This window comes from Pogona vitticeps, chromosome 5 (assembly GCF_051106095.1).
Source record: "Pogona vitticeps strain Pit_001003342236 chromosome 5, PviZW2.1, whole genome shotgun sequence".
Taxonomy (NCBI): domain Eukaryota; kingdom Metazoa; phylum Chordata; class Lepidosauria; order Squamata; family Agamidae; genus Pogona; species Pogona vitticeps.
In genome coordinates, this window is record NC_135787.1 from 92,464,124 (window position 1) to 92,481,125 (window position 17,002).

A 17,002-nucleotide genomic window follows, 5' to 3' on the forward strand; every position below is an offset into this window, starting at 1 on the left:
AAATAAAATAAAAAACTACTAGCTAAAAAATAGGTAAGGCTGAGCCTCCCTTTCTATTCTCCTACTATGAACTACATCCTAGCAAATCAATGGTAACTACAAAGTCCATTCATAAATCCATAATCCAAGGTAACATCCAAAAATCCATAGAGCACAAAAAAGTCTGTCTCTGTGTCAGCATTCCTCCATTTTCTTCTCATGCTGGAACACCCCCCCTTCTTCACTCTCCACTGACGTACACCACTCAGGACGAAGGCATGCTCATCTCTCTACACCTCCTTTTCTCATGAGATTCACAGGTGTTGTTGACATTCCTCCATGGATGTTATGGCTTGGCTCTTCGTCTTTGTCTCGGCCACACTACACATATGATAACATTCGTACTACCTGCAAGAGAAACAGCTTCTCGATGCTTCTAGTAAAGACACATACCAAGATGGATTCCTTCTACACCTTTCTATGTCTACAAATCCCATTTAGAAATTACATTCTAGCTTCTATACCCTAAACCACTGGTTCTTAACCTTGGGTTATTCAGGAGTTTTGGATTGCAACTCCCAGAAGCCTTCACCACCAACTGTGCTGGCTGGGGTTTCTGGGAGTTGCAGTTCAAAAACATCCGAGTAACAAAGGTTAAGAACCACTGCCCTAAACCATGACATGCTACCACCGGAAGTCCCAAAAATCCAGAACAGTGATTCTGTTCTCATTTTTGGCAAACTAAGTACAGTAACTAAAAGTAATTAATTGGTTACATAGAGTAAATGCTAATGATTAACATAAATACATTCAAAATTGCACTTAAACTAGCAAAGCATTGAGGTAGAAAATATTCTAATAGCAGCATATCAATACATTCTCTTGGTTAAGCACTTCTACTATCTGAAAAATAGAAAACAGTCATGTTAGTAAATACAAAACAGTAATTACTCTGAGTACAGTGGAACAGTGAAACACTGACAAAGTTTCAACGGTCAGTTACATCTTGATCTTCACAATACATTCTGGAAAGACCTTCTGCCACTACATTCAGTCTTCCAGGAATATGCTGAACTTCAGAATCAAAATCTTGCAATGCCAGACTCCATCTCAACAATTTTTGGTTGTGATAGTTCATCTTCTGCAGCCAAACTAAGGCCCTGTGATCTGTTTGTAGAGTAAATTTATGACCCCATAGATAAGGACTTAGTAGATTTAAAGACCAGATAATTGATAATGCCTCTTTTTCAGGAACTGCGTAATATCTCTTTCTAAGAGTTTTCTGGAGAAATATGACATTGGGTTAAGATTCCCATCTTCTCCTTTCTGTAACAACACAGCTCCAAGACCTAATTCTGAAGCATCTGTTTGTAAAATGAATGGTTTGTCAAAATCAGGTGATTTCAGTATAGGTGCATCACTAATCTTGGCCTTTAAGGCTTCAAAAGCACCTTGACATTCTGGAGTCCATTTTACCTTAACAAGCTGTCTTTTCTTAGTTAGCTCTGTCAGAGGCATTGCCAAATGACCGAAATCATTTTATCATTGTCTCCTTTACCCTCTCATCCTCCAATTCATATTCCAATAAATATGTATACATTTTCTTTATTATTTTCTCATCAGAGTAGATCCAGAGTTTATCTACCTGTACTTCACCTTCAAAAAACCCAAATTTCTATCTTTTCTGTATCTTGATTCTAATTTATTCAATGACCACCAGTCTGTTGCCACCCCTAGTTCCTCTAATTCTTGCTTACTTTTTAGATTTTGTTCTCTATTAAGTAGTTCTTTGTAAGTTAGCATCATCCCTTTCTGATTCATCACTTTCATCGTAAAGGCTTCTATGGGGGCTACCCATAATGGAGTTTTCTTATACGTTTGTGCTCGGAATTTGTACCACACTAGACCCAAAGCTTTCCTTACAATATGTTCCATAAAGCGTGATTGTTCCTTATCTTTCCCATACCACACATATGCATGCCAACCCATGCTTAAGTCATGCCCCTCTAGTTTCAGTAATCTTTGGTTTACCAGGGTTATCCATTCTTTTATCCATGTCATTGCACACGCCTTATAATATAATAGCCAGTTTGGGAGTCCTACACCTCCCCTTTCTTTCAAGTCCTGTAATAGCTTGAGTTTTATTCTTGGTTTCTTAGTCTTCCATGTAAATTTAGTTGTCAGGCGATCCAGTTCTTTAAAATATTTAAAGTTCAATAATATGGGTGCATTTTGGAAAAGAAATAGTAGTTTAGGCAAAATCATCATCTTTATCGTTGCAATTCTTCCCATCAATGATAGTTGAAGCTTGCTCCAGTCTTCCAGATTCTTCTGAATTTCCTTCTGTATTCTAAGGCAATTCTCTTTCATTAGGTTACTGGGTTTTTTGGTGATGATAACTCCTAAATATTTAATTTTTGTACTACTTCAAAATTAATTTCTCTCAGCAGTTTTCCAGCTTCTTCTTTCTTTATGTTTTTAATCATAACTTTTGTTTTTTGATGATTGATTTGGAGACCTGCTACTTGTCCGTACTCCTCTATGATTCTCAATACTTCCTCTAGGTCTCCCTGAGGATTCTCAAGTATTATTACCAGATCATCTGCATAAGCTTGTACCTTAAATTCTTCCCCTCTAATTTTTAGACCTTTAACTCTTTCATTAGCTCTTATTTGTCTGTTTAGGGTTTCCAGCGTTAATATAAATAAAAGAGGGGATGACGGACAACTCTGTCTTGTGCCTTGTTCAATCAGTATACTCTCCGTTAAATTCCCATTGACCTTAATCTTTGCTTCTTGCTTAGAGTATATTGCTTTGATTATTTGTAAAAAATTTCCTTCCACTCCCATTTCCTTTAATTGTAGCATCATAAACTCCCAGTTGACATTATCAAAGGCTTTCTCTGCATCTAAAAAGATCAACATCATCTGCTTTCCTGGATGAGTTCATAGTATTCTAAAATGTCTATTATCGTCCTTATGATTGATGACAATTTCCTTTTAGGGAGGAAACCTGTTTGGCCTTTATGTATTATTTCTCCTAATATTTCCTTTAATCTTGAAGCCCAGATGGAGAAATTTAAACAAGAAGAAATAAAAAGATTTCTAGGATTTCTACCAGATTAGAAATAGAAAGAAAGTAGATAAAGAAGCTCAGAAAGAATATGTATGGAAACACAACAAAATGAAACTGACAAATTCAGTCCTTAAATGAGCCCTTAACATATGCAGAAATTAAAGAAGCCCTCAAAAAACAATAACAAAAAATGGGAAAGCACCAGGGCCAGATGGTCTGCCAGTGGAATATTATAAAGAATTAGAAAATGTATTGCTCAATCCATATAAGAAGCTTTTGAAATTTGTAGAAAAAATGGAAGAATTGCCACCAACATGGACAGAAGCGCTAATTTCCCTTATACATAAGGTAAACATGGAAGGTAAAGAAATCAAAAACTATAGACGGATTTCATTACTGAACGTGGATTATAAAATATATGCGACCATGTTGGCAACTAGACTGAAAAGAATTTTAATACAGTTAATACATGAAGACCAGTCAGGGTTTCTTCCAAAAAGGCAGATGAAAAATAATATAATCTTAAATTCTTTGGAATACTCTGAAGCTCACCCAGAAAAACAGATGGCTACGATATTCTTGGATGTGGAGAAAGCCTTCGATAACCTGAATTGGAATTTTTATGCTGTATCAACTGGAAGTGCTACAAGTTGGAGAAAGATTTTTAAAATTAATTAAAACAATTTATAACTAGCAAAAGGCAAAAGTTAGAATTAATGGAAAGTTGACGAAAGAAATAAAAATACAGAAAGGTATTAGACAGGGGTGTCTGCTCTAGCCATTACTATTTATTCTTACTCTAGAAATATTATTTTTATTTATTTATTTATTTATTTATTTATTTATTTATTTATTTATTTATTTATTTATTTATATCCCGCCTATCTGGTCGGGTGAGGACCACTCTAGGCAGCTATTAACCAAACAAATTAGAGTTAAAAAGGAATTAAAAGGAATTAAAGTAAGAGGTCATACTTATAAGCTCCAAGCCTTTGCAGATGATCTAGTCATTATATTGGAAGACCCAATGGACTCAGTAGAAGATTTGATGAAGATGCTGAAAAATTTTGGCAATATGGCAGGAATGAAAATAAACTAAAAGAAAACAAAAATACTTGATAAAAACATGAGAGAACAAGAACGAAAAGACTAACTTCCAAAAAGAAAAGAGAGTAAGATACTTAGGGATCCAAATCACAAAGAAAATGAGCACATTATTCAAAGATAATTATATGAAGTTGATTAAAGAGATACAGAACAACGTGGAGAGATGGTACATATTACAATTATCATTGATGGTAAGAATTGCAACCATTAAAATGAACGTTCTACCTAAAATTTTATTTCAGACAATTCCCATAATATTAAAACAGTCTTTTTTTTCAAGAACTTAATAAGATAATTATGAGATTTGTGTGGCAAGGTAAAAAACCAAGAATCAAGATTAAAGCAATGCAAGATGCCAAACAGAGGGCGGGTTTTGGTCTTCCAGATTGGGTTTTGTATTATCGAGCCTGTGTATTAGCCTGGATAAAGGAATGGATAATTTTGGAAAATGATAGACTATTCAGTTTGGAAGGACATGATTTGCAGTTCGGTTGGCATGCTTTTCTATGGTATAAAAAAGATAAAGAGCAAAAACATTTCAATTCACATTTGATAAGAAGAGCTCTATTAGGATCACCAGTATGGGTATCACCTATAGAGGCCTTTACACAACCTAATCTTATGACGGAAGCGAAGCTTCTAAGATATCAAGATTTATTTTAAAAAGGATTGTGAGTTAAGGTCTAAAGAAGAGTTAAAAGACACAAAACATATATATAGACTGATGGTCCAGAGCATAGGTGGAATCCAGATATAGAAAAGACGAAAGAAAGGGTTTCTATCCAGAACAAATGGTATTTGGTAGCTTCTGTTAGGCTCAAAAGATAAAATAATTAAGAAAATTTATAATTATTTGTTAGAAATTAAAATGCAAGATAAGATGGTTAAAGAATGTAGTGAAAGTGGGCACAAAATATAGGCCATAATATTGATATTGATCAATGGTTACAAATATGGCAAAATAATATAAAGCTTACAAAATTGGTTAATTTTAAGGAGAACATATACAAGATGTTTTACAGGTGGCATATGACTCCGGAAAAATTGTCAAAGATTTATACAGATGTGTCCAATGTTTGTTGGAAGTGTGAAGTACACGAGGGAAGCTTTTATCATCTGTGTTTGAAGCCTGTTCACTGTTCTGGATCTGTGACCAACTGCCAGTCCTGAGGTAGGCAGATCAGTCGGCCCTCCACTCTAAAACTGGTGCTGTTAAATGCCAGGTCTGTGTCCAATAAATCCCAGATCATTCAAGATCTTATTCTGGAGGAGGATGCAGACCTGGCGTGCATGACTTGGATGAGCGGGGAAGGGTGTCAGTCCCCTTGTCATGGTTAGATCACCACCTAATAAAATGTAACCTCTCAGTGGCACACCCTCCCCGCAGGGAGCATGGACCTATTTCAATGGTCCGCCCTCGAAGGTTACTGGATCCTCTGTGATTCCAGGATACCATGAAAAGGATTCCAGCTGCACTGTCTGGCGCCCCTGTCGAAGGCTGGCTTGCCGCTGCTACTAGGGCTATAGACACGATCACTCCCAAACGCCCTCTCAGGCGCAGAGCTCAGCCAGGGTCCTGGTATAATCGGGACCTATGAGCAGTGAAGCGAAACAGGAGACGGCTAGAGTGCATTTGAAGAGAGGAACCGACAGATTATAATAAGAAAGCTGTCAGGATCGCAACTAACCATTATCTGGCTAAGGTGAAGGCTGCTAAATGATCACACTTCGCTGACCAGATAAGCGAAGCTTCAAATCAGCAGGCGGAATTATTCCGTATTGTTCGTGATCTAACCGGAATTGGTCTGGGTGATGGGCCTCCCTCTAATATCTCACCTGACCAATTTGCAGCATTTTAAAAATCAAAAGTGGAGGCCATCCACCAGGATCTCCCTCCTTTTTTAAATACAGTGGATCGAGTAGAGATGTCTTGCACTCCGCCTTGCCCAGTGGCACTCGAGCACTTTCAGCCTGTGACACCAGATATAGTGGACAACCACTTGATCAATGTCGGGCCACCACTTCCTCTCTTGACCCTTGTCCGGCCTGACTAATCAAAGCAGCCAGGCCTATAACAACAGAATGGGCCACAGTGGTAATTAATGGGTCTCTTCAGGAGGGCAAGGTTCCTCTTGCCCTCAAGGAGAAACTCATTAGGCCCATTAGGAAGAAACCAAATTTGGCGGTGGACGAAATTGGCAATTATAGGCCCGTTGCCAATGTTTCCTTCCTTAGCAAAGTGGTCGAGAGGGTGGTGGCTGATCAGCTTCAAGTGGTTCTGCATTAACTAACACTCTGGATCCGTTTCAGTCGGGATTCAGGCTGTGCCACGGTACAGAAACGGCACTGGTCGCACTGTTGGATGACCTGCTGAGGGAGGCTGACAGGGGCGAGCTGGGAATTGGTGGCCTGGCATTTGCCTGGCTACGTTCCTCTTGGAGGCCCGTCCCCACAGAATATAGCTTGGGGAGAGTGTCTCTTGGGCAGTTTATTCTGTTGATCAGTCTGTGGAATGGGAAAATGTCCATAGCATTGGACACAATGTATCCTTTTTCTTCCCCTTCATAGATTGCTGCCTTGTCGTGGCGAAGGGAATTGAGCAATTCAGAGAAGCTATGGGCTATACCGTGCAAGGACACTCAAGATGGACAGGTCATAGTGGAGAATTCTGACTAAACGTGATCCACGTGGAGCAGGAACTGGCAAGCCACTCCAGTATCTTTGCCAAGAAAACCCCATGAACAGAAACAAAAGGCTAAAAGATATGATGCTCAGGTCGGAAGGCGTCCAACATGCTACTGAGGAATAGTGGAGGACAAGTACAAGTAGCTCCAGAGCTAATGAACAGGTTGGGCCAAAGCTGAAAGGACATTCAGCTGCGGACATGCCTGGAAGTGAAAGGAAAGTCCGATGCTGCAAAGAAAAATACTGCATAGGAACCTGGAATGGAAGATCTATGAACCTTGGTAAGCTGGACGTGGTCAAACAGGAGATGGCAAGAATAAACATTGACATCCTGGGCATCAGTGAACTAAAATGGACAGGAATGGGTGAATTCAATTCAGATGATTATCATATCTACTATTGTGGGCAAGAATCCTGTAGAAGAAATGGAGTAGCCCTCACAGTCAACAAAAGAGCAGGAAAAGCTGTACTGGGATACAGTCTCAAAAATGCTAGAATGGCTTCAGTACAAAACCAAGGTAGACCTTTCAACATCACAGTAATCCAGGTTTATAGACCAACCACCAATGCTGAAGAGGCTGAAACTGTCCAATTCTATGAAGGCTGACAACACCTTCTAGAACTGACACCAAAGAAAGATGTTCTTCTCATTATAGGGGACTGGAATGCTAAAGTAGGGAGTCAAGAGATAAAAAGAACAACAAGTTAGTTTGGCATTGGAGTTCAAAACGAAGCAGGCCAAAAGCTAATAGAGTTTTGTCAAGAGAACAAGCTGATCATCACAAACACTCTTTTCCAGCAACACAAGAGGCGACTCTACACATGGACATCACCAGATGGGCAATATCAGATTCATTATGTTCTCTGCAGCCAAAGATGGAGAAGCTCTATAAAGTTAGCAAAAACAAGACCTGGAGCTGATTGTGGCTCTGATCATCAGCTTCATATAGCAAAACGTAAGACATAAGACATAAGACATAAGAAATTTATTTGTCATTGCGCTCACAAGTGGGTGCAACGAAATGAGGTGCTCTTCCCCAAGGTAAAACTGGACAACACTACAAAAAAAAGTTAAAATATACACAACTTTCACCATCCAAATATAGATACCCCGTTTTCTCTCAGCAATTAAAATTCCACCAAAAACCTATGGCCCCGCATTTAAACTCAATACTGCACTTGGGTAAAAACTGTTCTTGAATCTGCTTGTCCTTGCTTTCAATACCCTGAATCTCCTTCCTGATGGTAATAATTTAAAGAGCTGATGTCCCGGATGAGAGGAGTCTTTCAGTATGTTAGATATCTTCCTCTTACATCTGTTCTTATACAATTCTTCCAAAGAGGGGAGTGAACAGCCAATGATGTTTTGGGCCGTCTTAATCACCCTTTGAATTGCCTTTTTCTCTGCCACTGTGCAGCTCGTGAACCATACACAGAGACAGTAGGATAATATGCTCTCAATTGAACTCCGATAGAAGGTGATTAACAAACTCTCAGTCAATTGTTGCTTTCTAAGAATCCTTAGAAAATACAACCGTTGTTGTGCCTTCCTGATTAACGCAGCGGTGTTTGCACTCCAAGTGAGGTCATTTGTTATGATAAAACTTCAGGTTAAACTGAAAAAAGTAGGAAAAACCACTGGGCTAGTCAGGTCTAATCTAAACCAAATGCCTTATGATGTGCGAAGCTTCAAATCCTACAAGGTAGGTGTCAGCAGTATGTGCACTGATAACCCCCAGAAGTACAAGCTGGATTTTGAATGGGCAGAGGAACTAGAAACCAAATTGCTAACATGCGCTGGATTACGGAGAAAGCCAGAAGGTTCCAGAGAAACATCTACTTCTGCTTCATTGACTATGCAAAAGCCTTTGACTGTGTTGATCACAACAAACTATGGCAGGTTTTTAAAGAAATGGGAGTGCTTGACCACCTTATCTATCTCCTGAGAAATCTATATGTGGGACAGGAAGCAATAGTTAGAACTGGATATAGAACAACTGATTGGTTCAAAATTGGGCAAGGAGTAAAACAAGGCTGTATATTGTCTCCCTGCTTATTTAACTAATATGGAGAATACATCATGTGAAAGGCTGGACTGGACGAATCCCAAACCGAAATTAAGATTGCTGGAAGAACGATCAACAACCTGAGATATGCAGATGAGACCATTTTGATTGCAGAAAGTGAGGAGGAATTAAAGAACCTCATAATGAGGGTGAATGATGAGAATGCAAAAATGGTCTGAAGCTCAACATCAAAAAAACCAAGATCATGGCCACTGGTCCCATCACCTCCTGGCAAAGAGAAGGGGAATATATGGAGGCACTAGCAGATTTCACTTTCCTGGGCTCCATGATCACTGCAGGTGACAGCAGCCACGAAATTAAAAGACTCCTGCTTCTTGGGAAGAAAGCGATGAGAAACCTAGACAGCATCTTAAAAAGGAGAGACATCACCTTGCCGACAAAGGTCCGCATAGTCCAAGCTATGTTTTTTTCTAGTAGTGATGTATGGAAGTGAGAGGTGGACCATAAAGACGGCTGACTGCCGAAGAATTGATGCTTATGAATTGTGGTGCTGGAGGAGACTCTTGAGAGTCCCCTGGACTGCAAGGAAAACAAACTATCCATTTTGAAGGAAATCAACCCTGAGTGCTCACTGGAAGGACAGATCCTGAAACTGAGGCTGCAATACTTTGGCCATCTCATGAGAAGAGAATGCTCCCTGAAAAAGACGCTGATGTTGGGAAAGTGTGAAGGCAAGAGGAGAAGGGGACAACAGAGGTCGAGATGGTTGGACAGTGTCATCGAAGCTACCAATATGAGTCTGACACAACTCCGGGAGGCAGTGGATAACAGGAGGGCCTGGCGTGCTCTGGTCCATGGAGTCACAAATAGTCGGTCATGAATTAACAACTAAACAACAACATCCCTTTTCTTAAAGCTATGCCATTCACTTTCTGGTGAATGAGTGGTAATGAAACAAGCAGGATACTGACCAGAACAAAGCTTTTGGAAAACTACTGTGTGGCAATCATGGTAGCAAACCCCCAAATTCTTCTCTGCTGCTATTGCCTTGCACAGAGCTGTCCAGCAGAGCTTTGTTGTTTGGTAAAAGGTTTGTTACACTCTGACCCACAATAGGAGATTGAAGACCACCTGAGGGCCCATTTTGGACCATGTAGACATCATTTTGCAGATAAAATCACTTGAATCTGTTTGAATGTGGATGCTGCTGTTGACAAAGGCCTAGGAGTGTAATTTTGGCCCCTGCTTGGATGGTATTTATGGCCATTTTTCATGTGCACATCTTTGAGGATGGAGACAGGATTCTTGGAGAGGTGAGAGTCACACTTGACCTTCCTGGCTTATAAAGGCATTCAAAGAGGGATTGACCATCATATAGTTAATACCTCCTTGATGCAAACCAGGGTTCTAGCACTCCTAAGAGAGGCATTAATAGGATTGCCGGCTGAAAAAGCTCTTCTTGAATCCCATATCACTTGAATCCAAAATATCTCTCAATCTTCAGTATTCCCTCCTTGGGCAAGGTATAACTGGCATCTCAGCAATAAGCATTCCTGGGTGGTTCAGATTGTCTAGATCCATTTCATTTTGGTTTCTGCCCTTTTTGTGGGAGTTTCCTAAAGGTGAGATACTGAAAGCATAAACACAAACCATACCAATAAAAAAGAAAAATAGGAGGCATTTAAAAAAAGCTCCCAGTGACTATATGATGAGCTTTCAGATGATCTGTGACATGAATCAGTCATGTACAAGAAGTAGAAGGAAAAGCAAGAAGAGGACAAACAAGTACCCAGAATTTATGAGGTATGCTGAAGTTTAGAGTGTGTCAAGACTTGTAAGTGAGGTTAAAAATAATAGAAGCAGGGGGTTGTCTATGTACAAAACAAGAGAAAACAAGAAGCGGTAGGTCCTGTGTTGTCTTCTAAAAAAACAAACAATACTCATGTGAGAGGGGAATAATGACACAGTGAGGAGGTTAAAGCGCAAAATATCAGAAGAGGCAGTGTTACTGAAACACCTGGCTATTTTAAATGAATAGAAGTCTCTAGACTAGATGTAACGCATGAAAGGGTACTAAAGATATTTGTTGACATAATCTTAGAATTTTGTCTATAATTTTGAGTGTTCTTGGAGGACAGGTGAAACCCCTACAAACTGGGAAATGTGATTTCCACCTCAGAAAGGCAAAAAGAAAAAAGAAAAAAAAAGAAAAAAAAGAAAAAAAAAGAGGACCTGGGTAATTAATAACTGGTTAATTTGACCTTAATATTAAGAAATCAGATCATTTTCTAACTAGATCATTAAATAGTCATTTTGGGAAAACTTGTAAAAGAATGCTATGATTACTAAGAGACCTGATAGATTTCTCAAAAATTATTCATGCCAGAATACACACACACACACACACACACACACACACACACACACACACAGAGAGAGAGAGAGAGAGAGAGAGAGTTACAAGGTTGGTAGATCAGTAGAGTGCTGTGGATGTAGCATATATTGAGTTCAGGAAGATACTTGATAAAATGATCCATTGTCAAGGTCAAATGTATGACACTGTTAACAGTTACTTCAGAGCACTATAATATATGCATTATAATACTCTCAGTTTGAGTCTGTGGTCCATTACAGCTGATATTGCTTCCTGAAAGGGTTAATTTCAGTATGAGATAAGATAACCTTTTTGATGATATCAATGTTCTCAATCATCCCAGAGTGCAGGACATGTAATAATAGGCTCAATTTATAGGAAGTCACATTTAGGCTGAATACCAATAAAAACTTCTTAACTGTTAGAGGAGTATGACAATGGAACCAGTTGCCTCAGAAGATGCACTTCAGTGCTGGACGCATCCAAGAGAAAATTAGAGAACCATCTATTAGATATACTTTGATTTGGATTCCTGCATTGAGCAGGGGGTTGGACTCAGTAGCTTTATAGGTTCCTTCTAATTTGATTATTGTGTGTTTCTACGATAGTTTGTTTTGTTCTACAAAAGGACAGCAGGCATAACTCTTGGTGGTGTTATTAAGCTAAAGTGTGATGTTCACCTTTGTACAGAAAAAGAAAGATAATAAAGGAGAGCTGGAGATAAGCAGGTGAGCATTATCTCTTCACGTATGAAATCACATTGGGTGTCCACACAATCCGGAATCTTCATGTCATCACCTAAACCAAAAACAGCTGTAAAAGAGACTACAAATCAAGCCACAACAAAGTCAAATTGCTCTGATTCAGCTTAGAATAATAGGTTTTACCCCATGAAACAAACTTTCCAAGGGGCGAGGTATGTAGCGGAATGCCCACATCACTCCTGTCCATCATATGGAGCTCAAGTACAGGAGCCTATGACAGGACAGGAGGGGTGGAGTTTGAGTGACAGAGTTAGAGAGAGAAGGAGAGGGAGATAGAGAATGGAAGTGATAGAGTTAGGACATTGACTTGAGAGAGTTAAGACAGAGATTGGAAAGTTGGAGTGTTATAGAGAATAGGAAAGAGTTAAAAGGAATAGAGAATAGAGAATAGACAGATGATTAAAGAATATTGTTAAAGAGGTTACTATGAAAACAACAACATACAAGTAAATGTGTAATCCAATCCAATTTAATGAATGATCCTCAACAACTGTGATTTACATCTGTGATTTACATACCAACTAAATGATCAATAAAACCTGTTGTGTTGGCAGCATGAGTCTGAAATATATTTGGTATATTGTGGACTAGATCCACTGGTGGGAGCTAAAAAAAAAAGAGGCAACGCATCCTGAGGGTGAACCTGTATTTGGGGGAGAACAAACAAGGGACACTGGGGGGATGCGACAGTAGGTTTAAAGGATGATGATTCTAAATGCTTGCTCAAGACTGTTTGGCAAGTCTGTAGTTGGGGAGTTTGTTGTTAACATTTTGAACCCAGTGACTTCATGGTAGGGATGTGCACCCTTTATCTCACTTGCACACAGGTATGTGAGAAACTGTTAAATTCTTTTCTTTTATCTGCAAGAGGGTGACAAATTTTGTTTCAAGAAAGGTTTTTCTGTAGAAATTAAGCAAAAGAGCACAGAATAACACCTTCATACAAATTGTACATCTTGGATAAAACGATAGTCATAACTATTTTGTTGCACTGATTTTTTTTAAGGAGTAAAAGCCTTAGAAGAGTTGTCTGCATTTTTTTATGATTAGCTAGTTGTTTGGTGCTGGTGATTTTGCTTCTCAGAAACAAAGGATACTATGGTTGTTGTGGGTTTTTTGGGCTCTTTGGACGTGTTCTGAAGGTTGTTCTTCCTAACGTTCCTTCTGAAGATGCAGACCACAGAGACTGGCAAAATGTTAGGAAGAACAGCCTTCAGAACACGGCCAAAGAGCCCGAAAAACCCACAACAACCATTAGATCCCAGCCGTGAAAGCCTTTGTGAATACAAAGGATACTATCTTTGTTCAAATACAGTTTACATAAAATATGAAGACCTTAAAAGGAAAAAAAGAGAACTTGCAAATGACAGTGAGGAATCTGACAGGCTTGAAAATTCTTCATTGAGGTGTCTCATCAAATCAAGACACTCTTAATTGATAAGAACAGAGTTAGCAAATATTCTTTACATCTCTTTTTCATGGGCCACGGCTCACACTCTTAATCACTGTGTCATGTGAGCTCACAGATTCTGATCAACCCTGGAAATGTTCAGAATGGGTATCCTTCTCAGCTTTAGGTATTAATCTTTATTCCATTAAGAAATTGTATTTTCCTCTTTTCCCTTTCACAGGTGTGTCATTGACTGCACTCCCAATGTATTTGAGTGAAATATCCCCCAAACAGATCCGTGGTTCACTAGGGCAAGTTACAGCAATCTTCATCTGTGTTGGTGTGTTCATTGGACAAGTTTTGGGACTACCTGAGATATTTGGGAAGGTTTGTAATCTCCTGCATTGAACATTTTGATATTTAAAGAAAGCTGAGATATTGTAACACTGTTGATTAAGTTAATTACTAAAGCCAGTATAGTAGGACCGCAGTATCTGTGGGGTCAATATCTACTGATTCACTTATCCATGGTCTGAAAATTGTAAAAAAAATATTTTAAAAAATCCTAGAAATATCTATATTTCTAAAGATGAAGTTATTAGAACTGTTCACTAGTTGGAGCCAGAGACCATGTTATGTGTAGCATTTTTCAGCATCCATGAAGGAGCTTGGAACTGCTCCCCTGCTGATATGGGAATCCTACTGTATCCCATTCCAAGAGTCAATGGCAGTTGTGCAGGAGGCTCCCTGTTGTTCAGTTGATCATGCAGCTGATGAAAGGGAGATTACAAGGGATGAAAATTAATTATTAGTGGCATCAAGTCACCAAATGACCAATTAGCCTGTATAAAGGGAAATCTTACTGGACTAGTCTTGGAGTTTTAATATCCTCTCAGGGAAGGAAATGTTGCCTGCCCATGACTTGTCTTACTCTCAAGTAGACCAAGTGTGTGATAGCCTGCTCTGCTTAGGTCTGAGTATGGAATAAGTTAGATAAGACTTTCTTAATTCTTGAACTTTATTTGGAATTTTCCTGTGTCTGCATTATACACTTGCTCCATGGTACTGAGAATTCCATTTTGAGTAACTGAGTGGAATTTTAACTTTTTAACCTTTGTAACTGATTCTTTCTTTCTTTCTTTCTTTCTTTCTTTCTTTCTTTCTTTCTTTCTTTCTTTCTTTCTTTCTTTCTTTCTTTCTTTCTTTCTTTCTTTCTTTCTTTCTCTCTCTCTCTCTCTCTCTCTCTCTCTCTCTCTCTCTCTCTCTCTCTCTCTCTTTCTCTCCTTCTTTGTTTTAATAAAATACATAAAATCTCTTCCAGTTGTGAGTTGGATTTTGGATATAGAGGGAGTGTTATTGGACAGTTGGAGAGTTTGGGTGTGGAAAAGTGGTTTCCATTAAGCCTGATAAGACTGTTGGCTCTTACTGCTTCCTTGAGTCTTCCATTCCCAACATAAAGAAAGATAGAGAGGCAGCGGAGCTATCTGAGGGGCTGATGCAGTACCACGTCACAAGGCAAAATTGTCCTTTCACAGGTAGTACCTAAAGGTCTCTCAAAAAGTGGAAGGTTTTAACAAGCATTGTGGTGGTACCTCATGGCCCCCTCAGCAGCTCCTTGGTACTTCACTCAAATTCTGTATCTTGAGAGCTAAGAAACAATGTTCCATACAAAGCAAGAAAGCTAACCTACTAATATTTCCAAGTACATGTCTCATCACAAGCCTTCTCCAATCTGTTTAAATTAACAAGGAATCAAAAGGCTCTGAACAGGTGCCATGATGTCCTGAGCAGTAGAATCTTGCTCAGGTAGGAGAGATGGGAGAACAGCTATTATCTGCTGCTCCCACCTACTATTTCTGACCCCCACAAGCAGACAATAGGTGCCCTGTAGCTCAGTACTTGAAGGACCAATCATTCAAGAATGCTCAGGCAACATGCCGCAGACTCATTGCTCTAAAGGAAAAATGAAGCCTATCCCTGACTGTCAGTCAAGTTCCTCAGCAAAAGTGTTATCCATCAGATCATGCTGAAGCATGGATAAAGTAGTGGGTACTCAGTGTGGTGTCATGGATAGAGTGACACTAACACTCAGGAGACCTGGGTTTGAATCTCTCCTTGGTCGTGGAAACTCACTGAGGGGGGTGGAATGGGTAAAATCACACTTTAAAAGTCTTATTCACATTGAAAGTCCTATTAGGGTCACTATAAGTTGGTTCCTGCTTGAAGCCACATAACAGGACATACACAGATTTGCTGATCAAATAATTCGCTCTGTGTTATCAAATAATGGCCAAAGAGCCAAGTCTTAAGTTTTGCTCTTAAAAACACCCAGCAAGGGAGCCAGACAGATCTCTGCAGGAAGACTGTTCCATAGGGGAGGAATAAACAGATTTGATAGATATATTACTTGAGGAAGGAAATTAGTCATTTCTAAGGATGTCCAAATTGGAAAATTAGCTTGAGCAGATTGATGGCATGTTTCCTACTCATGGCTTACAAACACAGGGCTACAGCTTCCTTTATAGAATCAATCCATCTCATTTTCAATCTTTTTTAATCTTTCTTTTTTTCCCCAGCTAACTTAAACTTTTTCCAGAATTACTATCTTATTCAGCAAGGTTTGTCATCTCATGATAAAGCAAGATACACAAATCAGATATCAGTGCATATGAAATTAAATGTCTACATTTCTATAACTGTAGGCATCCTTCAGTCTCAAGAGACTATGGTAATGTGTTCTGAGTAGAGATCTTGGAACAGCATCTAGTGTGGCTGAGAAGGCCAATACGAGAGTGACAGTCCCCTCCACATTGAAGACAAATACAATCTATCCCCTGTCCAGCTACTTGATTTTGCTGGTTTCGGGACTGCCTCTTTGCCTTGGCCTGCTGAACAAGTGCCTCTTCAAATTGGGAGAAGCCATACTGTACTGCCTGCCTCCAGGCTGAACACTCAGATGTCAAGTTTTCCCATCTGTTGAGGTCTATTCCTAAAGCCTTCAGATCCCATTTGAAAATATCTTTGTATCACAGCTGTGGTCTCCCTCTGGGGTGCTTTCCCTGCACTAATTGTTGATACAGAAGATTTTTTTTAATTTTATCATCAGCCCTTCTCATGACATGCCCAAGCCAACGTAGACATCACTGTTTCAGTAATGTATACATGCTAACATTTTGAGCTCGATCTAGGACTACTCTACAGTGGTGCCTCGCATAGCGAGGTTAATTGGTTCCAAAAAACCATCGCTATGGGAAAACATTAAGTGAAACGCGTTTTCCCACAGAGATGCATTGAAAACCGGATAATCCGTTCCAATAGGAACGGATTATCCGGTTTTCTCCCCCACTATCGGGCACAGCCCTTTGGGAGAAGCCTCGGGGGAGGGGGGGAAGACGGCATCGGCTCCTGCCTTCTCCCCCACCACCCGGCTTCTCCCAAAGGGCTGCCCCGACTGTGCTTGCAGCAGCAGAGGAGGTGCCTGGTGGAGGAGAAATGACAGATTGGCTCCTGCCTTCTCCTCCACCGGGCACCTCCTCCGCTGCTGCAAGCACAGTCGGGGCAGCCCTTTGGGAGAAGCCGCGTTGTGGAGAAGGAAGGCTGA

The 17,002-nt window shown here is 39.7% G+C and overlaps 1 protein-coding gene across 1 annotated transcript in view; it reads left to right on the forward strand.

The window, feature by feature from the left end:
- Positions 1-17,002, forward strand: part of SLC2A9 (solute carrier family 2 member 9) — a 203,114-nt gene that overhangs the window by 57,657 nt on the left and 128,455 nt on the right. The window contains exon 5 of the mRNA XM_020814683.3: positions 13,643-13,788. Within this exon, the coding sequence (XP_020670342.1) occupies positions 13,643-13,788 (146 nt within the window). The remainder of the gene's footprint in view (positions 1-13,642; positions 13,789-17,002) is intronic.